Here is a 25964-nt window from a genome sequence, read left to right on the forward strand (position 1 = left end):
AGGGGGTGGGGAGAAATAAATAAAAATAAATAAATAACTTTAAAAAGTAGATCCAAAGAAAATAATATGGTTAGGTATAGATATAACAAAACATGTCCAGGATCTGTATGCCAAAAACTAAAAATGCTAATGAATGAAATCAAATAAGACCTAAATAAATGGAGAGATATAACATGTACATGAACTGGAAAGTAAATAAAGATGTTAAGTCTCCCAAAATATAATTTTTTATAAAGGATACTACTTCCAACAGATAAATTTTTTAAAAAAACAAAACACTATAAAGTACCAAGGAATAAATCTAACAAAAGATGTATAAGACCAGCATGAAGTAAATTATAACTTTACTAAGAAACATGAAAGAGGACTGAAACAAATGGAGAGAGGACCTTATATTGGGAGAAAAATTAAATATCATAAATATGTCAATACCATAAGCTGATTTATAGATACAATATAATTTCAAGTAAGATCCAGTAAGCATTTGCATGAAACTTAAAATGCAAAAGGCCAAGAATAGCCAAGATACTTCTGTAAAGGAAGAAAAAAGTAGATATCAAGACTTATTATAAAGCAATAGTAACAAATATAGTCTATTACTGACATTGGAACAGACGAAAGAGAGAGGGAGGGAGGGAAGGGGAATAAAGAGCCAATAAACAGATCCATTGCATATATGGAAATTTGATATATGACATAAAAGGCACTTCAGATCTATGGTGAAAAGACAGCCTTTTCAAATTATGGTAGATCAATTCATATCCATTTGAGAAAAAATGAATGGGATTCTCTACATCACACAATAAACATAATGAATCCCAAAGGAGTGATGTCACCAAGATGGCAGAGAAAGATGCTCTAAAATTTCATCCCCCAAAAGAAGCTTTAAACAACAAGCAAAAAACTGACAAAACCATCATTCTCAGAGCTCTGGAAAACAGTGAAAGGGTTGCACCAAATCAGGGTGAGCACCAAATCAAAAAAGAGGCAACTTAAAAACAGTAGGGGAAAACGGACTTTGGCCCAGTGGTTAGGGCGGCCGTCTACCATATGGGAGGTCCGCGGTTCAAACCCCAGGCCTCCTTGACCCGTGTGGAGCTGGCCATGCGCAGTGCTGATGCGCGCAAGGAGTGCCGTGCCACGCAAGGGTGTCCCCCGTGTGGGGGAGCCCCACGCGCAAGGAGTGCGCCCATGAGGAAAGCCGCCCAGCGTGAAAGAAAGTGCAGCCTGCCCAGGAATGGGCGCTGCCCACACTTCCTGTGCTGCTGATGACAACAGAAGCGGACAAAGAAACAAGACTGCAGCAAACAGACACCAAGAACAGACAACCAGGGGAGGAGGGGGGAATTAAATAAATAAATAAATCTTAAAAAAAAAACAAAAAAACAAAAAACAGTAGGGAAAGCAGATATGGCTCAAGGGGTTAAGCACCCGCCTCCCACATGGAAGGTCCTGGTTTGGTTTCTGGTGCCTACTGAAAAAACAAAAACAAACAACAGGCAAAACAAACAAGAAAACCAATTCAGGGAAGGCAATGTAGCTCAGTGGTTGAGCGTTGGTTTCCCACATATGGGGTCCCAGATTCAATCCTCAAGCCTGGATACCAAGAAAAAAAAAAAAACTGTAAAGTACATGGTACCTTTTTGGCTCTTCCCCTGTCCCTCACTGGTTTGATGCAGAACCAGACCATATTCTCAGTGAGGGTCCCTGGAAGGCAGCAGCATAACCCTTCTATACATACTAACATGCACGTAGGTATGTAACACACATCTGGTGGCAGCCTTTTTTTTTAAAAGATTTATTTATTTTATTTTTTATCTCCCCCCCACCCCAGTTATCTGTTCTCTGAGTCTATTTGCTGTGTCATCTTCTTTGTCCGCTTCTGTTGTTGTCAGTGGCACGGGAATCTGTATTTCTCTTTGTTGCGTCATCTTGTTGTGTCACCTCTCCGTGTGTGTGGCACCATTCCCGGGCAAGCTACACTTTCTTTCGCGCTGGGTATGCACTCCTTGCACGTCGGGCTCCCCTGCGCGGGGACACCCCTGTGTGGCAGGGCACTCCTGTGTGGCAGGGCACTCCTTGCGCGCATCAGCACTGTGCATGGGCCAGCTCCACATGGGTCAAGGAGGCCCGGGGTTTGAACCGCGGACCTCCCATGTGGTAGACAGACGCCCTAACCACTGGGCCAAGTCTGCTTCCCTGGTGGCAGCCTTAAAGACTAGAACACTTGTTGCGAGCTTCCCATCCCAGAGCTTGCCCTGTGTGTGGAGGTGGTTTTGAGGAATGCTGGAACACTGTGGTAGAGCTTTAAAGTTGTGTCTACCTGGAGCAAAGGATATGCAATGTAACATTGAGGACTTGGAAGACAGACTATTTCCTAGGGGAAGATGAGGATATATACACAATATATAAGTCCAGGACAAGACACATAAGCAGAAAAAATCTGGAGGGCCCCACACTTTTGCTTCAGACTGTTCTCTAAACTCTTAGTTAGGACAAAAAGCTCTGAAGGAAAGCACTTGCACAGGCCAATCTGCAAAGACAGGGAAAGGTGTTTTTTGTTTAGTTGGCTGGTTTATGGTTCTTTAGGGTTTTTTGGTTAGCTTCTAGAATTCAAGGATATCTCTGTTACAACAGTAGCTGGATACAAGCTTAAGGATACAAGCTTAAAAGAACAGTAATTTTAGTTACTAAATTCCAGAGATAACCCATCAAAATATTAAAATGTCCAATGTTTCACAAACGATTACCAATAAAATAAACAGGAAACAATGGCCCATACAAAGGAGCAAAAGAAGGCATGAGAAACCATCAATGAGAACAGGCAGATTTTGAACATTAAAGAAAATAATTGTTTTAATTGTCTTAAATACCCTCCAAAGAGCTAAAGGTAAACATGAAAAATAACTAAAGGAAATCAGGAAAACAAGAGATGAACAAAAAAAAAGAATTTCAGTAAAGAGAAATCATAAAAAGGAACCAAAAAACTAGAATGACAGAAAGAGAGGACACAAATAATGAAAATCAGAAATGAAAAGGGAGGCATTACTATCAACCCTCTGAAATAAAAAGGACTACAATAGGATACCATGACAACAGTATTCCAATAAATTAGAAAACCTAGATGAAATGAACAAATTCTGAGAAACACAAAAACTACCTACACTGACTCCCAAAGAAATAGAAGATCTCAATAAACCAATTACCAGTAAGAGATTGAAGCAGTCATCAAAAACCTCCCTGCAAAGAAAAGCCCAGGACCAGAGAGCTTCAAAGGGGAATTTTACAAAACATTCCAAGAAGACCTAACTCCAATTCTGCTCAAACTCTGCCATAAAAATAAAGAGGAGAGAATACTCACTAATTCATTCTACAAGGCCTACATCACCCACCCTCATAATAAAGCCACATAAAGGTACTATGAGAAAAGAAAACCACAAAGCTCTCTTAGAAATCAGATGTAAAAATCCTCAACAAAAAATCCTCAACAAAAATACTAGCAAACCCAATCTAATAGCATACTAAAAGAATTACACACCATGATTAAGTGGAATTTATCCCTGGTATGCAAGGTTGGTTCAACTAAGAAAATCAATTAATATGATATACCATATTAATAGAATGAAGGGGATCGGAATTGATGCAGAAAGGGCATTTGACAAAATCCAGCATCCTTTCTTGATGAAAAAATAAAACACTCACAGTACTAGGAATAAAAGGGAAACTCCTCAACATGATAAAGAGCATATATGAAACAATCACAGCTGACAATATACTCAATGATGAAAGACTGAAAGCTTCCCCTCTAAGATGTGAAGCAAGAGAAAGATGCCTAATGTCATCATTGTTACTCAAATTGTACTGGAAGACACCAATGTCATCTCTCCTGCAAAGGACTGGCTGAGTGGTGATGGAATCCTGCCGGAGTAGGCTGTTTCAGGAGCCTACAAAGGAGGAGGTGTCTGGACATCAACCTAGAAAGGCTGCAACAAAATTAGTGCTTGCTCAAGGTAAAATTGCCGGTTTCTAACACTGAACTTGGAAGCCGTGGGAAGGTAAATCCCTTCCCCCTAGGACTTAGGGCCACAGCACTCCCTGAGGGTCGCACGGCAGCATTCCCAAGTCCTGTGTTCCCCAAACGCGTGAACCCCAAACCCATGTTCTCTGAACTCCCCAACCCACATTTCACAGACCAACGTACCCGGAGTCCACATTCTCCCGGGCCTCTGTTTCCCGAGTCCAGCACTCCCAGAAATCCGGCATTGCCCTAGCCCTCCTGTTCCCAGACTAACTCCAGGAGTGGGAGGGTTTAGGTGGGAGGGGCAGAAGAGCCCAAAGAGTGCAGGTTCAAATTTCTGGTCCCCCTCTTTTATTGAGTTTGGAGGAGCATATCAGCTGACTTGGGGAGAGCATAGGAAGAGAGAAGAGGCAAATATGCTGAGAGAGCCTGATTTACCTAAATGCCCTGGGATAGGAAACTTGGTCTGGGAAAATGTGGAGTCAGAAAATTAACTAGCCCCCCTGTAGCACACCTAAGGGAGAGGGACAGGAGGACGTACTTTGCAGGCTTCCAATAGCATATTTAGGGTTCCTGGCAAGGGGTAGGTGCTCTTTCTCAAGAAATTAAGAGACATTATTTTCTGAGGTGAGTTGGTTCATCAGGGACCCATTTGAATCTCCTACAGGAGCCCTCACACAGCCTTCCTACTGCCCTGGGAGAGAGGGAAGTGAGGAAGGGAGAAAGGGGAAAGGTCAGAGTCCTAAGCAGTTTATCTCATTTTTTTTCCTCTCCCCTTCCCCCTCCCCCCTCCCCCAGTTGTCTGCCCTCTATGTCCTTTCGCTGTATGTTCTTCTGTGACCACTTCTAAACTTATCAGCAGCACTGGGAATCTGTATTTCTTTTTTTTGTTACGTCACCTTGTTGTGTCAGCTCTCCATGTGTGCAGCACCATTCCTGGGCAGGCTGCACTTTCTTTCGCGCTGGGCAGCTCTCCCTACAGGGCGCACTCCTTGTGCGTGGGGCTCCCCTGCATGGCAGGGCACTCCTTGCGCCCATCAGCACTGCACGTGGGCCAGCTCCACACGGGTCAAGGAGACCCAGGGTTTGAACCATGGACCTCCCATGTGGTAGACGGATGCCCTAACCACTGGGCCAAGTTCACTTCCCCCTAAGCAGTTTATTCAATTACAAAGAGGATTCCTTGCCTGCGGCCTTATCTGGTCTTTTTTGCTGGTTTGTTTTCTTGTTTTTCCTTCCTCTTTATCCCTCCATGGACCTTTTTTTTTTTCCTTTCTCTTTTTCATGCTTCCCCCCCCCCCCCCTTTTTTTTTTTCCTTCTTTTATATTAGGTCCTGCAGCAACATTTCTTATTTGCTTCCTCAGTCTCAATTTCCTCTTTTCTGTGTGTACTGATTTTGGCTACCAATGCCATCCCCTTTCCTGTACATCTTTCTATCCTCCATTATTTATTGTTTCTCTTACATTCCACTTCTCTTTGTTTAGCCCCCAATATTTCTGACTTTTTATCGCTAATATCTCTATTCTGTTTTCTATATTTTATTCACTCTTTATATTATTGTCCTTTCTTTTCTCTTTCCCTCTCTCCTGACCACATTGGTCTTTTAATTCATACTATATTCCTCCCCATATTCAGTTTACTATCTCATTATAAGTACTCTACTTTTTTACAGTTATAACTCTATACAGCTTACATGAGTTCAATATCCATTCTCCTAGATCTCTCATGGTTCTTCTGTTAATATTCACTATCAATGCTAGTATTATATTTTTCTTTTCTTACCCCTTTTGCTTTCTCTGGCCCTAATATTTTCCTTCAAGGGAACTTAGCCAACAAGAAAATAGAATAAGAACGAAGTGACAAAGAGAAGACTTAACATGCACACAAAAACAAACTGTACTGGAAGTTCTAGGCAGAACAGTTAGGCAAGAAAAAGAAATAAAAGGCATCCAATTTGGAAAGGAAGAAGTAGTTAACTTTCCCTATTGCCAGATGACAACATCCTATACACAGAATGTCAAAAAAATATCTGGAGAGAAAATACTAGAGCTAATAAACAAATTCATGAAAGTGGCTGGATACAAGATCAACATGCAAAAATGAGTTGCGCATCAATACACTAGTAGTGAGCATTTTGAGGAAGAAATCAAGAAAAGAATTCCAACTAAAAGAATAGAATATCCACGAATAAACTTAACCAAGGATGTAAAAGACTTATACACAGAAAACTGCAAAACTTTGCTAAAATAAAGCAAAGATCTAAATAAATGGAAGGACATTCCATTCTCACAGATTGGAAGACTAAATATTGTTAAAATGTCAGTTCTACCCAAAAAGATTTAAATATTCAATGCAATCTCAATCAAAATTCCAAAAGTCTACTTTGCAGAAATGGAAAAGTCAATCATTGAATTTATCTAGAAAGGTAAAGTGCCCCAAATAACCAAAATTATCTTGAAAAAGGAGGAAGTTGGAGGACTCACATTTCCCAACTTTAAAGCTTACTACAAAGCTACAGCAGTCAAAACAGCATGGTACTGGCATAAGGAACGATACACAGACCAATGGAATTCAACTGAGAATTCAGAACAGAACCTCAGATCTATGGCTAACTGATTTTTTGACGATGCTGCCAAGTCCACTAAATTGGGAAACAATAGTCTCTTCAACAAATGGTGCTCCAAGAACTGGATATCCATATGCAAAAGAATGAAGGAGGATCCCTAGCTCACACCATATACAAAGGTTAACTCAACTGGATCAAAGATCTACTTATAAGAACCAGGACTATTAAACTCCAATAAGAAAACACAGGGAAACATCTTCAAAACCTTGGGTTAGGCAATGGTTTCTTAGACTTTACACCCAAAGTACAAGCAACATAAGAAAAAGTAGATAAATGGGATCGCCTCAAATTAAAAACTTTTGTACATCAAAGGACTTTATCAGGAAAGTAAAAAGACAGCCTACTCAATAGGAGAAAATACTTGGAAACCAAGTACCAAATAAGGGTTTAATATTCAGACTGTATAAAGAAACCTTACAACTCAACAATACAAACAACCCAATTTAGAAATGGGCAAAAATTTTAATAGCTATTTCACCAAAGAGGAAATACAAATGACATTAAAAGCACATGAAAAGAAGCTCAGCATCATTAGGGGAATGTAAATCAAAACCACAAAATTCTAGTTCACAACCGTTAGAATGGCTATGATTAATAAAAATTATATGTGTTGGAAAGGATGTAGAGAAACAAAAACATTTATTGCTGATGAATGTGGAAGGCAGTTTGGCAGTTCCTCAGAAAGCTAAGAAAGAATTACATATGACCCACCAATCCCTCCAGTAGGTATATATTTAAAACAATTGAAAGCAGGGATTTGAACTGATATTTGAACAGCAATGTTCCCAGTGGCAGATATTTTCATACCAATGTTTCCAGTGGCTATTCATATTTGCCAAAAGATATAAGCTGCCCAAGGGTCCATTGACCAAAGAATGGATAAACAAAATGTGGTATATACATACAATGATTATTCAGCATTAAAACGGAATGAAGTTCTGGTTCATGCAACAACATGGATGAAACTTGAAGACCTCTTTTTCAGGGAAATACGGCAGACACAAAAAGACAAATGTTGTATGATCTCACTGATATGAAATAAATAGAATACACAAACTCACAGAGTTAGAATCTAGAATATAGGTTACCAGGGGCTGGGTGGTAGTAGAGAATGGGTAGTTAGTACTTAATTTGTACAGCATTTTTATTTGAGTTGATTGTAAAGTTTTGGAAATGGATGTTGGTGATGGTAACACAACACTGTATAATTAACAGCACTGAGTTATATATGTGAGTGTGGTCAAAAAGGGACATTTTAGGTCATACATATGTTACTAAAATAAAAATTGAAGGACAAAAAAAATAAAAATAGAGAAAGAGAGGAAAAAGATCTCAAATGAGAGAACTAACCTCACAACCAGAGAATCTAGAAAAGAAGAGCAAACTAAACACAGAGCAAGCAGAAGGAAGGAAATAAAAATCAGAGCAGAGATAAGTGAAACAAAATAAAAACACAACACAGAGAATTAAAAAAAACAAAAGTTGGGTTCTTTGCAAAAATCAGTAAAAGTGACAAACCTTAGCTAAACTGACAAAGAAAAAGTGAGGACAAAATTAAACTAAAATCAGAATCATGAAAGGGATCATTACTATCAACCATACTGAAATAAAAAGAAGTATAGGGAGGGAAGTGGCTGTGGCTCAATTTATTGGGCTCCCATCTACCATACGGGAGGCACTAGGTTTGCATCCCAGTGCCTCCTTGTGAAGGCAAGCTGGCCTTGTGCCTGCAAAGAGCTGACAGCCCGTGCCCGCGGAGAGCTGGAGCAGCAAGATGATGCAACAAAGGGAGACAAGCAGACACAGAAGAATGCACAGCGAATGGACACAGAGAGCAAACAGCTAGCAAGCTGCAAAGGGGGGGAATAAATAAATTTTTCAAAAGTTAATTAATTATTTTAAAAAAGAACTATAGGGAAGCAGACGTGGCTCAAGCATTTGGGCAACCACCTACCACATGGGAGGTCCCAGGTTCAGTTCCTAGTGCCTCCTAGAGAAGATGAACAAGACAGCAAGCTGGCACGATGGGCTGAAGCAATGAGCTGACACAATAAGATGATGTAACAAGGAGACACAAAGAGGAAACACAATGAGAGACACAGCAGAGCAGGGAGCAGAGGTGGCTCAAGTGTTTGAGCACCTGTCTCCCACATGGGAGGTCCCAGGTTTGGTTCCAGGTGCCTCCTAAAGAGAAGACAAGCAGACACAGAGAGTGCACAACAAATGAACACAGAGAGCACAAACAACACAGGGTAGGCAGAATAAAAAAATAAAATCAATCTTAAAAAAAAACTAAGTGGATACTGTGAACAACTGTATACAAACAAAATATCTAAACTAGATGAATGGACAAATTCTGAGAAACACACAAACAATAATGACTCAAGAACAAGTTGAAGCTCTCCAAAGACCTATAACTGTTAAAGAGAGCAGGGCAGACAGCTAAGGAATTCAGCACCCTGTCAGTGAGCCTTACTTTGGAATTTATGCTCCCCAGTGTAACAGAATTAGACTCTTTTATAGGTTCTCTACACCTGGCTCTTCTGCCCTTTTACTAATTTTACCTATAATTAGTACTATAATTGATAAATATATGTCCCAGAGACTTAAATCTTTGATCTGTCTATGTGCCAGTTGAGCCCTGAATTTCAGCAGAGTTACAACACCTACATTCCAGTTCATTGTATTAATAAGAAGATGATGATAGACAATGACCATCCTAAAGAACAGAGTGTCTACAACTGCAATCAAGATAGTTTCATCCATCTGCCCCATGGAATCTAAGCTCCCTCTCAATTTGAAGCAGAGTGGGTATCACCATCCCAAAGTTCTCAGATTGGGGAATGAACAATGGACTTATTATTATTCTACTATAGATTTATTATTATTATAGCAATGAAAGAACTTTTATCATTGCTATAAAAGCAGTGACCACCAGAGATTCTGAGGGATGGGAGAGGGAAGAATGTGTGTAATATGGGGGCATTTTCGGGACACTGGATTTGTCCTGCATGACATGCAGGGATGGGTACAGGCCATTGTACATTCTGTCATAATCTACAAAATTGTGGACAGGGTGTAAAGTATAATGTAAACTGTAGTCCACCATTAGCAGCAATGTTTCAATATGTGTTTATCAACTGTCACAAATGTACCACACTAATGCAGAATGTTGTTGATGTGGGAAAGTGGGGGAGGGAGAAGGGAGTGTGGCATATGGGAAGCCCTTATATTTTTTATGTAACATTTATGTAATCTAAAGCTTCTTTAAAAATTAAAATAATTTTAAAAATAAAAAAACATTGTGCCTGAGAAGTGTAGATGCAATGAGTTTTCTGCATAAATTCAAAGAATAAATGTGGAATCAATGTCAAATATATGTATTACTGGGGAAGCGTCAGCTTGGCATGATTATAGTTAGCTTTTGAGAGCTCTTTCTGCCACTTTAGATCACCTGGATCACAAACATCCCAATAAACTTCAGCATAATAGTCATGCCCCCCTCTCTGGGGGAAAAAAAACACCTCCCAACAAAGAAAAGCCCAGAACCAGATGATTTTACAGGGGAATTTTACAGAACATTCCTAGAAGAATTAACACTAATCCTGCTCAAACTCTTACAAAAAATTGAAAAGTAGAGAACACTTCCTAACTAAATTTCTATGAGGCCAACATCACCCTAATACTAAAACCAAATAAAGATACCACAGGCAAAGCAAACTACAGACCAGTAAGTCTTATTAATATAGATGCAACTAAAACAAATGCACAGAAAAAGAGAAAAAATAGATACAAAAATCCTCAACAAATCACTAGCAAACCATTTCTTACAGCATATTAAAGGAATTATACACCATGACCAAGTAGGATTTATCCCAGGTATGCAACGGTAGTTCAACATAAAATTAGGTTCTACGGTCACAACAGATGACTCTGGAATTCAGTGCCGTGTCAGTGGGCCCTCCTTTGGAATTTGTGCTCCTGAATGTGATGGAGCTGAACTCAGATGTGACTTTTCTACACATGCCTCTTCTGTCACTTTTACTGAACCGGTCATAGACGCTGGGGTTAGTATATATTCAGGAGACCTGAATCTCTGGACTGGCCATGTGCCAGCTGGGCCCTGAGCCTCAGCAGAGTTGCAACACCTACTCTCCAGTTCGTTGGACTTACCCAGGTCACCTAACAGAGAGATGAAGATGGTCAACCACCAGACCAGGGAACCAAGGGTGCCTACAAAACTGCAAGCAGGAGAATCGCATCCATCAGCCATGTGTGATCTAAGCCCCCTCTCAATTTAGAAGTGGAGTGGACATGACCATCACAGCGTCCACAGGATGGAGGAATGAAATATGGATTAGAGTGGATTTACTGGTATTTTACTATAGAATTATTGTGACTCTAGCAATGGAAGAAATTGTATCATTGATGTGAAGACAGTGGCCATGGTAGTTGCTGAAGGCAGGAAGAGGGAAGAAGAGATGTGACGTGGGGGCATTTTCAGGACTTGGAGTTGTCCTAAATGATACTGCAGGGACAGATGCTGGATATTATATATCCTATCATAACCCACCGAATGGACTGGTGGAAAGTGTAAAATATAATGTAAACTATAATCCATGTGGTGCAGCAGTGCTCCAAAATGTATTCACCAAATGCATTGAATGTGCCACAATGATGAAAGAGGTTGCTGATGCGGGGGGGTGCGGGTAAGGTATATGGCAACCTCTTACATTTTTTTTTAAGCCAAATCATTGCATTGGTATTTGCTTGAGCATCCCAGGAAACAAAAACAGGGAGTGTATTAGTCAGGATTCTCTAGAGAAACAGAACCAACAAGAGATATCTGTCCATAGCATGCAATTCTATAAGAGTCTCTCATGTAGCGGTGGGGATGTACAAGTTCAGGTTCTGCAGCAGGCCACAACCTTACATTTTTTTAATGTAACATTTTTTGTGATCTATATATCTTTAAAAAAAAAAGACAATAAAAAAACTGGAAAAAAAACAATTAAAAATATAATATATCACATTAACAGATGACAGAAAATAAAACACATGATCATCTCAATTGATTCAGAAAAAGCATTTGGCAAAATCCAGAACCCCAAAACACTTAGAAAACTAGGAATAGAAAGAATCTTCTTCAACATGATAATGAGCATATAGTTCATGATATTCAATGGTGGAAAACTCAAAGCTTTCCCTCCAAGATCAGAAACAAGACAAGGATGCTCACTGTCACCTCTGGTATTCAACAATTTATTGGAAGTTCTAGTCAGAGCAATTAGGCAAGAAAAGCAGTAAAAGGCATCCAAATTGAAAAGGAAGAAGTAAAACCTTTCCTATTTGCAGATGATGTGATCCTATATGTAAAAGATCCTTTAAAAATCCACAACAAAGCTACTAGAGCTAATAAATACATTCAGCAAAGTGCTGGGGTTCATTAACATTCAAAAATCCATAGCGTTTCTGTGCAATAGCAGTGAACAATCTAAAGGGCATTTAACAGAAGGTGGCCAACATATATATGAAAACCGCAAGATGCTAGTTTACCACTTCCAGAATGTGAAAAATTAAAATATTTGACAATATCTCCAAGAGAAGATATGGAAGGAATGAAACTCATACATCACCAAAGGAGTATAAAGTTACAAGCGCTTTGGAAATTAATTTGGTATTATTTTCTTAGGCTGAATACATTCATATTTTACAACCTAACAATTTCACTCCTCAGTATTTCCTTTGGAAAACTCCTATACATATGTACCCTAGATTACGTACAACATTTTTCAGAGCAGCATAATTCATAATGCAAGAAAATGGAAAAGCCCAAATGCCAATGAACAGGAGACTGATAAATTAAAATAGATCTATAAAATGGAATATTATAAACAGTGAAAAATGAACAACAAAGACAGCTACATTAGTATGAAAAAAATTAGAAATATAATGTTGAGTGAAAATTAAAACCCAAGTTCCCAAATACCTAGAAAAATTATGTAAGCATTTACCCTTTGACCCAGTAATCCAATCCTAGGACTTCATCCCTTAGATTCACTAGGGTCGAAAACAGGACTACGTGTATTTGTAAAAGATTGAAAATATCCATCAACAATGGACTGAGTGCATAAATAAATACATCCACTAAATGAAGTATGTCCTGTGAAATAAGTGAGAAATTAATGTCTCTATACTGTTAGGGATGATCTTCAGGACATATTAAATTTAATTTAAAAAAAACAAGGTGCAGAAAAGCATAAGAAGAATAAACTATAAACCATAAAATAGAAAATTGTAATTAGTTACCTAAAAAGGGAAGGAGGATATATAGGGTAGGGGGCCAGGGATAGAAGCTCAACTTCTCTGAATAATTCTTATTCTCTAGATCTGATGTTGGAGCCATATAAATATTTTATAAATTATGAAACAAAATTTAAGTAGCAGATCCTAAAAATCAAAATTAAAATGAACAAAGAAACTTAATTATATACTCAATTTTGGGACACCCAGAGAAAAACTATTTAAAATGATTTGAAAATAGAGTAAAATAACTTAATATCCCAGCTAAGACTTTTCTGACCTCCAGACTCATAATCAGCTGCCTGCCTGACACTTTCTCTTAAATGTCTTTTCAGATATTTTAAATGTAACATACTTGTAGCAGTTTGATATGGTTCTGAATTCCAAAAATAGATACTGGATTATGTTTGTAGTCTGAAAAAGAGGAACCCTAAATCTGGAAAGAAGCCCTGGGAAGAGAGGAAGCCAGGAAGCCTGAACCCTTGCAGAAATCGGCAGCCATCCTGCTCCAACACATGAAAATAGACTTTGGTGAGGGAAGTAACTTGTGCTTTATGGCTGGTATCTGTAAGCTCCTACCCCAAATAAACACCCTTTATATAAACCAGTCAAGTTCTGGTATTTTGCATTAGCACCCCTTTGGCTGACTCATACAATACCCATTTTTAAAATCTTGGTTTTCTTCTCTAAACCCAACACCCCCAACTACTTCCCTTACTGTAACACCCTTCAAAAACATCCTTAACCAGAAAAATGGAACCACCATCCAAACAGTCGTCCAAGGGAGAAATCTAGAAATTATTTTTGATACCTCCCTATCCCTCACTACACATAATCTATCAGTAGTCCCGCACATTTTTTCTCCACGGTGTATCTTGAATTTGTCCCATGTGCATGCCCTAGTGAAAAGTCTAGTACAAAAGTAAAGAGTTAGGTAATAAACTATAGTGCTACTTCTGCTCACAAAGTAATCTGGAAGACTGATAATTCAGATATGACAGCCTTGAGAATGTAAACCTTGAAGTTATATGATTGAGTAGATTGTTCTTTCATATAGACTAGGGTTTACAGAAATCTTCTGGGCAAAAAACATGTTACTTATTAACAAGGCATGCAGAGGTTCTGGAGTTATATCAGTAAGTTAGAACACTTGCTAAAAATTTTTTCTACAAAGTTATTGAACCCACCCCCAAAAAAAATTCTTTACTGAACAGTCAAAATAAGGCTGACCTGGATTGGAAACAACAATCAGTTTGCAGCTGGGACTATACTGGGTAATACTGGGAATGATTGCTTTAAAGATGGACACATTTCGCTGGACTAAATTAAGGCGTGTTTCTCCCTTTTCCTGGCGTACACCTGCTGTGATAATCACTAGGTTGGAGTTTGCAGTGACACGGTAATCTGGGGAAAGATTAAATAGAAAATAGATTACAAAAGAAAACGACTGAAAAAAACAACAGTACATATACCCTGTTCTCCTCAGTCACCAAGCTATGTTTACCAGTATGGATTCTCTTAGATCTTCTACTATGGCCACAGTATTCTTCATTTCAGATTAGTACTAAATTTTCCTTGTACATTTAAAAGATCCTCCTCACATGCCTTCTGTACTTGTTAGAGGAAGAGGTCAAAATGTAGATTAGTCTGGCAAATGGGAATATTTATTTAGAGACAGATGTGGTGTGAAAAGAACCTTGAACAGGGAGATTTTGGCTCATTCATTTGTTCAAATCATTATCTCCTGGGTGTTAGTAGTAAAAGAGTATAGGCTTTAGAGTCAAATGGAACTGAATTCTATCCTCTACACCATCATCTTTATTGAACTTCAGTTTGCAGCTACATCATCTGTAAAACATCACAGAGTTGTGCTGAGGATTAACTAATACATGTAAAGCGCTTAGCTCAGTGTCCTGAATGCAATGGGCAATCAATTAATAAATGCTATAATGAAGACTACTATTACTGCTGCTCTCAAGGAGCTCAGTCTGTGCTGTAGGAAACCTTGTAAACAAATAAAATGTATCTAATGTGACAAATCTTAAAAAAAATCTGGACAACATATTATGAAAGTATAAAATAGGAAGTAATCAACTCTATAAGAACTGGGGAAGTCCTGAGGGAGTCTTCATAAAGGGGAATAAAGATATGATTCTCTTGGGAAACCGACTTGGCCCAGTGGTTAGGGCATCCGTCTACCACTGGGAAGTCCACGATTCAAACCCCAGGCCTCCTTGACCCGTGTGGAGCTGGCCCATGCGCAGTGCTGATGCGCAAGGAGTGCCCTGCCACACAGGGGTGTCCCCCGGGTAGCCCCACGCACAAGGAGTGTGCCCCGTAAGGAGCCACCCAGCGCAAAAGAAAGTGCAGGCTGCCCAGGAATGGCACCGCCCACACTTCCCGTGCCGCTAACGACAACAGAAGCGGACAAAGAAACAAGACGCAGCAAATAGACACAGAGAACAGACAACTGGGGGCGGGGGGGGGGGGGGGGGAATTAATTAAATAAATAAATCTTTTTTTTAAAAAAAAGATATGATTCTCTTAAATCTTTGTTCATGTAGTATTAGAACATTTATAGTATTTAATTTTGTCATTACCTTTGCTGGAAACAATATTTGGCATTTTCATGAAAAGGCTGCCATGTTGAAGATCCATCATCTCCCCCTTCAGTTTACCTTCATCCACATCCACAAAGGCAAGTTCATCACTCAAGCCCTAAAAGATATTAGTCAAAAGGGGGTGAGGGAGAGAACCCCTTAATTAATTGGAAAACAAAAAGAAAATTATTATATTATTATATTGCTCATCTATACCCAGTTTGTGAACTATTAGACTCAAAGTAGACATAATAGAGGTGTTTAATATTTCATCATGATATAAAAGTCCAAACTAGAGGTAATCACCGGACATTGTAAATCCTCACAGGGCCCACTTGATGGAATAGAGGAGAGTATGGGCCATGATGTGAACCAATGTATATGAGGTGCAGAGGTGCCCAAAGATGTACTTACCAAATCCAATGGATGTGTCATGATGATGGGAACGAGTGTTGTTGGGGGGGGGGGAGAGGGGGGGTGGGGGGGGTGGGGTTGAATGGGACCTCACATATATATTTTTAATGTAATATTATTACAAAGTCAATAAAAAATAAAAAAATTAAAAAAAAAAAAAAAGATAATACTAAAAAAAAAAAAAGAAAAAAAAAATAAAAGTCCAAACTAGAGAAGATACAAGTTACAAAGAGGAAAGCTTTCACTTCAATCAAGAAAACAAAATGTTAAATAAGTAGAACAGTCTCTGAAGAAGGTGAACACCTCTTCAATTTAAGCTGAGGCTGCACAGTTATAAAGCAGAGATTCTGTAGAAAGAACACCTTACTAGATTATGAGCTCCTTGAAAACAGGAAGTCTTATTCATTTCCACCCACCTGGTGCTTAGCATCTACCTGGCACATAGGAGCTCAATATAAGTTTTTAAATAAATGATAGATTAAAATTTAAGGGAAAGCAGATGTGGCTCAACCAGCTGGGCATCCGCCTACCACATGGGAGGTTCAGGTTCAGGTACCAGTGCCTCCTAAAGAAGACAAGCAGACACCACAGGCTGCAGCCCTTGGGAAGCAGGTGTGGCTCAGGCTGCTGGGCATTCACCTCACATGTAGGAGGTCCTGGATTCAGTTCCCATAGCCTCCTGGAGAAAGTAAGCAGACTAGGAAAACCATCTGGGGGAGGGGGATAAATAAAAATAAAGTAAAAAATAATAAATCTTTAAAAATAAAAAATGTAAGGCCCCTTCCAACTCTAAAATTACAGTTCCATTAATATGATACTATTACCTGCAAAAACTATTCAATCAGTACTATATATTTCTAGCAAACTACTTTATATGTAAGAAAGGAGGGGAAATATATATGTATTTGCAAAGAAATACTAGAGGATTCACAAAAAACTAATTTAAATTGTCACCTTGGGGGATGTTGAGGGAAAGGGTAGATGGAAACTATATGACAGTATGACTTCTCCATGCATATCTTTTTTTTTTTTCAAAGATTTTTTATTTCTTTCTCTCCCCTTCCCCCCCCCCCCCCCCCCCCGCCGTTGTCTGTTCTCTGTGTCCAGTCGCTGCGTGTTCTTCTGTGACCACTTCTATCCTTATCAGCGGCACCGGCAATCTGTGTCTCTTTTTGTTGCGTCATCTTGCTGTGTCAGCTCTCCATGTGTGTGGCACCATTCCTGGGCACGCTGCACTTTCTTTCGCACTGGGCGGCTCTCCTTACAGGGCACACTCCTTGCGCGTGGGGCTCCCCTATGTGGGGGACACCCCTGCGTGGCAGGGCACTCCTTGCACACATCAGCACTGCGCGTGGGCCAGCTCCACACAGGTTAAGGAGGCCTGGGGTTTGAACCGTGGACCTCCCATGTGGTAGGCAGACGCCCTATCCACTGGGCCAAGTCCGCTTCCTATATCTTTTTATATTACTCTTATTTTTGAGCCTTACGCAAGAATCATCTTTTCAAATAAATTAAAAAACCTATATATTCTTTTAACTTTATTATATATTAAAAATGTCCCTGACCAAAAAAAAAACCGACTCTGTACTTATACTAATAGTCAAGTATCTACAATTTAAGCACATGTCCAACTTATATTGTCAGATCATTCTACCTTAATCTTTTTTTTATTTCTGCCCCCCCTTGTTGTTTACGGCTCTTCTTTTTTTATGAGGCACCAGGAACCAAACCCAGTATCTCCCACGTGGGAGGGAGGCACCTAATCACTTGAGCCACCTCCACTCCCCCTACCTTATTCTAATTAATGGAACTCCAAAGCCAAAAACTTTATATTTAGAACATTATAACTGATTAGCCTAGAAGTCTACGCTGTATCACAAGGAAAGGAGTATCGCTTAATGAGATGTCAGTGCTTTCTGGATATTCTTAATTATATATAGAGATTGGAGTAATAAGGAGAATTAATAATACAATAATGATAAAATTGTATTTAAAGATGTTTTTAAAAATATATTCTAACCCCAAGAGCAATGAGCACACATAGCACCCAGATCTTGGTTTCTAATACCATTCTCCAATAAAAGGAACCAGGGCTTCTTGAAAAAAAGGCTAATTCTAGGACTGGGGCAGGAAATATATAAGATAAATCTGAAGTATCTTGTATTGCCAGGAAGTAAGGACAACAAAAAACTCTAAGTTGATGAGGGTATGTCAAAGGGATACAGAAGCCAATGAAAGAGCTCCCAATAGTCAAAACTAGAACAATTTGAGCAACAAAATAAAGAGTTATAACAGAAAGTATTAAATAAATATCCATGAGTCCATACTGATATAAACAAATGACTGAAAAAATTAATGTGGGGAAAAGTGACAAATCTGTGCAAAGAATTTCAAATAATTTATATAGATACTCCCCCATCAAGGAGGGGGAGCATAGCCCCTACTTCTTAGGCATGGGCTATGCACAGGGACTTCTTTCCAAAAAGGACATTATGGAAAGGGGGGGGGGAGGGGGAGTAACTTTACAGTGGAGAATCTTGACACATACTAATTTGCCCACGTAATCAAGGTCAACATCTACAATGGTAATTCATGTTGATAGTTTGTACCCTGGATATAATGTGATGAAAGTGGCAGTTTAAACCCACAACTTCTCTAATAAAGAAAACAAACAAAAAATGGCCTTTCACCTCTGTGGTCTTTCTTCCCAAAACCCATAACCCTCGTCAAGCCATGAAAAATAACCAAGCCAATTCCAACAGGAGGACATGTTACAAAATTCTTGACCAGCTTTCCTCATAACTGTCAAAGTCATCGCAAACAAGGAAAGTTTGAGAAACCCTCCCAGAGCCAAGGAGACATGATAACTAAAAGTATTGTAATATTCCTGAATGGAACCTGAAACAGAAAAAGGACATTAGGGAAAAACAAAGGAAATCTGAATAAGGCGTGGACTTCGGTTAATGATAATGTATTACTATTGGTTCATTAACTGTAACAAATGTACCTTTCTATTTTAAGATATTAATAACTGGGTGTGGGGTATATGGGAACTCTCTGTACTATCTTCTCAATTTTTCTGTCAGTATAAAACTATTCTAAAAAATAAAAGTCTATAAAAATACATTGTAATTCAATCTTTCTGAGCCTTCGTTTCCTTATTTATAAAAACAAAGGTGAGTAAAATTATCCAACCTTTGTATTGACTATCCAGTGCTTTTCCCCTTTTAATAGGCATTTAACTTTTAGCAATTCTTTCATTCAACTACTAAATGTCTGTTACATCAGGCATTGTTCTAGACTCTAGGAATACAACACTCAAAGAAAGAAATATCCAAATATCCCTTCTCTCCTGGAGCTTACATTCTAGAAAAGTTTATGTATTAAAATATAATTCAGTGATTTCCAAAGACATTGCTATTTTTCTACTATATTTATACAATAAATTCCTAATGTTAAATTACTGAAGCATTCCCATGAGAATGCCTTCTTTAACAGCAAGGAGCCTTTTTTAAATTTTATTTTAATTGTCTTTTATAAAATTAATAGATCACACAAAACATTACATTAAAAAACATAAGTTGTTCCCATATACCCCACTCCCCATTCCCCACCCCAATCCTTTTTTCCTTTTTTTTCCTTCTTTATTTTCTTTTAAATGTTACATTCAAAAAACATGAGGTCCCCATTTACTCCCCACCCCACCAACCCCACCCCTTCCACATCAACAAACTCTTCCATCACTGTGGCACATCCCCTGCACCCGGCGAATACATTCTGGAGAACCGCTGCAGCACATGGACAGTGGTCCACATTGTAGCCCACACTCTCCCCCAGTCCACCCAGTGGGCCACAGCAGGACACACAGCAAGAAGCTTTAAAGATATCACCGACTCTTCAGATAAAAGAAGTTGCCCTAAGAGGGACAGATTAAAGTTAGCCTTACCCTGAGGGGGTGTGGTGCATCATAGTTTATAATATTTAAAACATAATAGAATTTAAGTTCTAGAGTTTGTGGGAGGGGATAGGGCTCAATCTGTTCCAGAAAGGCCCTTCAAAGCAGATATGATCAACTATTTTTAATTCAAGTTTTTCTATACAAATTATCTGTACATATTTGTCCATTTATGATTTTTGAGATAATCTGGACCTTTTTTCTCCTCAATAAAATAGATCTTATATTTACTCTTTAAGGTTGTTGTGATAATGTATATAAAGCATATTATTATAATTATTGGTATTAAAAACAAATGTGTTGATTTTCAGGTATGTATATTCTTCATAAGCAATGAGAACTTGAGAACATGCTGACAGAGACATCAAAGTTGGTAGGATAAAATTGGGTAATTCATGTGATTGGGAGGAGCAACAGTTGGCAGCTGCTGCTCTTAGTTCCCTAAGGACGCTTATGTCATCTAGATATTAAGGCCAGGGCCCATCCTTTAAACCTAATGAATCATACCAGGACTAAAAGCCATAAAAAGGTGGCTTAGATAATTTTTATAGTTATTCCATTAATGAAAGCAAAGTATAGCACAAAGACTTATTATTTACTAGATATTTACAGGCTCAGATCAGAGTAATCTTAGAAAGGAGCCAGAATCTTTAGTCCTGTATTTCTAGTCATTAATCTGGAAGCTAACTTTGTCAGCTACATCAGTACCAAGTACAACTAAACAATAAAACTAACCTAACATAAAGGAAGGAAAGGAAATAGATTCCAGAAAATGGGAGATATTTTTTAAGGGAAAAGATTACTGTTCTTGGTATTAGTAGGTCACCTACCACCAACAGATTCTGCTTTCTTTTTTTCTGCCACCTGTTTCTCCAGTTTTTTTGTTTGTTTTGTGAGCTGAGTTTCCTAGTCAAGGAAGGAGTATCTCATATCATCATTACATGGGGGAAATGTCAACATGCCTTTAGACAGACACTTCCAACACACATGATACCATCTTAAGAATTAAGAAAAAACAGTTCCAAGTGGAACAACTAGAAAGAGACACCCGTTCCTCTGTGCTCACCCACCAGGGGCAAGACAGGGAGGGCCCCACTCTGCCCTTGAACTAGCACAACCTGCACAGCTCCATGGAAAGCTTGGTTAACACTATGACACAGAGCACAAAACTTACTTTTAATAAGATGCTAATAGCACAGGCCATGCCAACCGATCCAGTTCCTATAATGGAGACCTTATTGTGCCGAACGGCCTCCTCTGGTGTGAAATTCTTCAGGAGTTCACTCCTCACAGTCGCCATCTTGGAAACCTAACGATGTGAGGGGGAAATTGCACAACTTCATAACGTAATAAGCCCAGCCATTTCCAGATTTGGAATTGGTCTGTATTCAGAGGGGCACAGAGAATTCCTAGGCCTCAGTATAGAAGGAAATGCTGCAAACACAAGGGCTGACAAAGATGACTGCCAAAGAAGAGGTGGGTGTAAGAGAACGACAAAGGGCTCTCCACCAAAAATGAGAGTACAACAGGGGTGCTCCCACACACTTCCTCGCCCTCTTCCCTCCTCCCACCCCCTTCTTCGTCCACCGTTCTCAGCTGTAGTTACACGCCCCATCTTGATCGGCGGGCCCAGGGCTAACAGAGGCCGGACGCCAGGAACCTCCCGCCACACTCACGGGGGCAGGAGGCCAGCCGCCCCTCAGCAAGATGCCTGCCGCCTGGCGGGGGCACAGAGCCATCCCCGAGCGAAGGAAATTCGCTCCCGCAATGCCAGCTCTCCGCAGGACTCCCGCAGACCAGTGCATGGTCATTCAAGAGGTAGAGGAAACGAACGAAGGAAAGCGGCACCAAAGGTAGTTGAGACGCGAAGACCAAGACCGTTTAACGCCCCAACTCCTGAGACCACACAAGGTGGCGCCCAGCTCGGGGGGGGGGGGGGGGGGGGGGGGGCCTCGCCGGGCTTGGTTGGCCTTGCGCAACTGCGAGGCGAGGTGGGTCCTGGGGCGCCTGCGCGGGCTGCTTCTCGCCCTGCGCGCGAATGGCGGGCTGAGGGGTCTATGGATGACCAGCGTCGGAAAGGCTCCCTGGGTTCCAGCCTCGCAAGCTGTGACGTGCACATTGAACTGGAGGGCCGCAGCTATCTAAAGTATTCTTTGACGAGGACCCAGATCCCGGATAGATTACAGGCCCAAGTAAATTGAATTCTAACGGAAGCTTGTGTAGATGCAATCCAATAAGGGCTTTTTTGACACAATTGGAAATATTTCGCCAGGGCTGTAGGATGAAGAGAATTTAGGGCTACTTTTTACTACCTATAAATATGAGCTTAAGCAGAAAAATAAAATTTTAAAAATGGCTATGCAAAGGAAATTTTGTAATATATGAAACGCAAAGAATTTGATTGGTGCAGTGCTATGTATAACCATTTGTACAAGTGAAAGGAAAAGCTCAACTCGTGATGTGTGTGGTTAAATGTGAAATCCAGAAATCCCCTAATCCTTTAATCCTGGATAAACCAAGATTTCTACTTTTCTTTCCCCACCACATTTTATGTAAATGTTTTCTAATTCATCTGTAAATCATAATACATAATACAGTAATATACATCAGGCAAATTCGTATCTGAAGTATAGAGCAGTGTTTCTCAACTTTTTTCTGTGACCATCTCCTCAAGGAGACTTTTTAGACATTTTTCTCCTAATCTTTCCCCTCCTCCCCACTGAAACAGGCTAGTTAGGGAATCAAGAGACAGATCTGGAGCCTGGCAAGAAGTCCACGTGGACATCGGTACCCCCAAGATGGCTGCTGGAAGAACTTGCGAGATGCCCCCACTCCGAAAGAGATTTCCTCCAGAAGCCAGGAGAAGACCCAGATATTCTCCAGGGGCCTTATCATTGGGCCCTCCCAGGGGATTGATGGGTGGGGTAATCAATCAAAGCAGCAAACAGCTGGCACTCCTCCCCTGTCACTGGAAAAGGGGCAGAATAATTAATCATTTAGAAACTATGTCCAAAAGCAAAAAAACCCTATTCTGGCCTTCTTCTTCCCTCCTGCCTGGAACAGCACGCAAGTAAACCAGGGCATTTGTAGCCTCTAATGGAGAATTGTAGTCTGTAAATGCACCCTCTATCACTCTTTAGTCCCTTCCTCTCTACCTGGGATCCATGTCTATTATTTACTCTCATTTCTCTTCTCACCATTCCTTAATGAATTACCGGCCTAACTAACCTGGCTTGCTCTCAAAATTAGTATCTTGTAGCCTCGCCAAGAACCTAGAGAAAATCTGGCTACATATTTGGCATTGCCAACCAGGAGGTACTGGTGAGTGAAAGTATGAATAACAGCCTGTTTTATACCCTCTATTGGTTATTCATTTTAAACAGGTTCACCTACAAGCCCCCACAGGACATAATCCCGGGAGGGAGGAGGCTGGGATGCGGGAACTCCCTGCATCTGCGCCACGTGCCCAGGCTTCTTAGGCCTGACCCTGGCTGGAGGGTGGGGGCAGAGGGCTGGGGCCCAAAGCAGGGCCCTGCCAAGACAGAGCTTCCCTGACCAAGCTCTGGGCAGCACAGGAATCTTTGTTTCTTTTTGTTGCATCATCTTGCTGCGTCAACTCTCCGCATGTGCAGTGCCATTCCTGGGCAGGCTGCACTTTCTTTCACACTGGGCAGCTCTCCTTACAGGGCACACTCATTGCATATGGGGCTCCCCTACGTGGGGGACACCCCTGCATGGCACGGCACTCCTTGCAAGCATCAGCACTGCACATGGGCCAGCTCCACACAGGTCAAGGAGGCCCAGGGTTTGAACAGCATACCTCCCATGTGGTAGACGGACGCCCTATCCACTGGGCCAAATCCACTTTCCATGGAATTGTAGTCTTAAATCCACCCTCTTTATCACTTTTGAGCCCCTTCCTCTCTACCTGGGATCCATGATCTATTATTTACTCCCATTTCTCTTTTCATCATTCTTTAATAAATTACTGGCCTACCTAACCCAGCGTGCTCTTGAAATTCATTTCTTACCCAAAAACCTAGAGAAAATCCAGCCACACCACCATGAACTTAAATGCTATGTAAGATTTTAACAGGTAGAATTGAGCTTTGGAGAGTCAAATGCTTCTAATATCTAAGGTTTTTTTCATCCCCCCAAAGTATCAATTTTCAGCCGCATAGGGATAATATTGTCTCACGTGAGAATACATGGTGGAGAACAGTTTTACTTTCTGGAGTATTCCCTGTAGAAACCATATTTTTACCCCTCCACTCTCTGCAAGATTTTTCTAAAATGAAGTTTCAATTTATTATCCAGACAGGAGCTATAGAAAGGAAAAACCCATAGAAGCCACAGAAGACTCACTTTCCCCCCTCATTCTAACTAACCTCTTAGCCATAACGTATTTATTCAGTAGTTTGCTGAACAAATAACCCAGAGGTTGGTCTCAATTCCCCATAGATGATTCAACAGACACACCACATCAACTATTTAAATTTACATGAATAGGTAAACATTTGCAGAGTTGAAGATAACGTTTTATTTTAAGTTTTTACAACATAAAGTTATGTATCTATTTTCCTTCTGATGTATATGGGCTTAAAAATAAGTATTATGGAAAAGATTATATACATAGACATATGAAACTAATGAAGTGATATAAAGTGAATATGCTGGTACCCTAATGGAAAGAAGCATAAGATAAACAATGCTAGAAAAAATATTTTTGTAATGTTTAGGTTGGGTATCATTAGGATAGAGCTGTAGGGATTTATAAAGAGAAGAAATCTTGTTACCTTTCCCTTTTTCTAACTTGAACATTGAGTTATGTCATAGGACTCACTGTTTTTTTAAATTATATTTTTACAGATCCAATGAATGCTAACAAAATGCACAATATATAATCTGCTATCTTCTAAAGAACAGTGGAATATTAACAGGCTTTAAAATTTCAGCTCCTTTTGGATATTCCAAAGTACGTTCGCACTCTTCTTAAAAAGGTCCTCCTCATCAGGATTCAGGTTAACTTTCACAATATCTGAGATACCATTCCGCCCCAAAACACAAGGGACACTGAGAAAGATTTCTTCTTTTATTCCATAAAAGCCCTGAAAAGCAAAATTAAATTATTACTCAGTGACCTAATAACAAAAAGCAGCAAGCTGGAAGCAACCAAGGACCATCAACCAATAAATGAATAAACAAAATGTGGCATATACATACAATAGAATACTCTTCAACTGTAAAAAGGAATGAAGTTCTGATTCATGCAGCAAAATGGAAGAAACTTGAGGACGTTATTTTGAATGAAATAAGCCAGACACAAAAGGACAAATATTAAATATTGTATGATCTCACTGATATGAACTAATTATAATAAGTAAACTCATAGAGTTGTAATCTAGAATATAGATTGCCTATATAGATTGGGGCTAGGGAATTAGAATTTGATGCTTAACTTGTACAGCTTTTCTATGCAGGCTGATGGTAAAGGTTTGGAAATGGATAGTGCTGATAACATGTTATTATAGGTATAATCAACAGCACTGAACTGTGTGGTAAGTGTGGTTTAAAGGGTAAACATTAGGATGTATATGTTACTAGAGTAAAAATTGAAAGATAAAACATGGGACTGGGACTGTCCAACATAGTGAACCCTATTGTAGATGAAGGAATATAGTTAATAGTAAAAGTATAAGAATGTTCTTTCATCAATTACAACAAATGTATAATACTAATACAAGGTAGTAATAAAAGGGCAGTGTATTGGAGAAAAATACACTTAGGGAAAACTATGAACAATAGTTAATAGTACTATTTTAATAATCTTTCATCAATTATAACAAATGTAACTACTGTTAAAAATAGTATAATTGGGAAGCGGATGTGGCTCAACCAATTGAGCTCCCATCTCCCATATAGGAGGTCCAGGGTTCAATTCCTGGGGCATCCTAATGAAGGCAAGTGGCCTGCTGGCCTGCACAGGAATGCTGGCCCATGCAGGAGTACTGGCCCACACAGAGAAGTGGCACAGCAAGACGCAACAA

At 39.7% G+C, this 25964-nt stretch overlaps 2 protein-coding genes across 3 annotated transcripts in view; both read right to left on the reverse strand.

Moving 5' to 3' along the window:
• Positions 1–21829, reverse strand: part of LOC101441375 (L-lactate dehydrogenase A-like 6A) — a 50473-nt gene extending 28644 nt beyond the window's left edge. Inside the window, exons 1-4 of the mRNA XM_058305655.2 lie at positions 21594–21829; positions 21092–21226; positions 15549–15666; positions 14179–14352 (exon numbers count right to left, since the gene is read on the reverse strand). Coding sequence (XP_058161638.1) covers positions 14179–14352; positions 15549–15666; positions 21092–21226; positions 21594–21728 — 562 coding nt within the window. The 5' untranslated portion in view covers positions 21729–21829. The remainder of the gene's footprint in view (positions 1–14178; positions 14353–15548; positions 15667–21091; positions 21227–21593) is intronic.
• Positions 21830–24439: 2610 nt separating this feature from the next.
• The window catches only part of LOC101433367 (L-lactate dehydrogenase C chain), a 57731-nt gene continuing 56206 nt past the window's right edge, over positions 24440–25964 (reverse strand). For both annotated transcript variants that reach the window (XM_058305658.1, XM_023586297.2), the window contains exon 8: positions 24440–25025. In XM_058305658.1, coding sequence (XP_058161641.1) covers positions 24861–25025 — 165 coding nt within the window. In that variant the 3' untranslated portion in view covers positions 24440–24860. The remainder of the gene's footprint in view (positions 25026–25964) is intronic.

The sequence above is a fragment of the Dasypus novemcinctus genome, chromosome 10 (genome assembly GCF_030445035.2).
Source record: "Dasypus novemcinctus isolate mDasNov1 chromosome 10, mDasNov1.1.hap2, whole genome shotgun sequence".
NCBI classification, from domain to species: domain Eukaryota; kingdom Metazoa; phylum Chordata; class Mammalia; order Cingulata; family Dasypodidae; genus Dasypus; species Dasypus novemcinctus.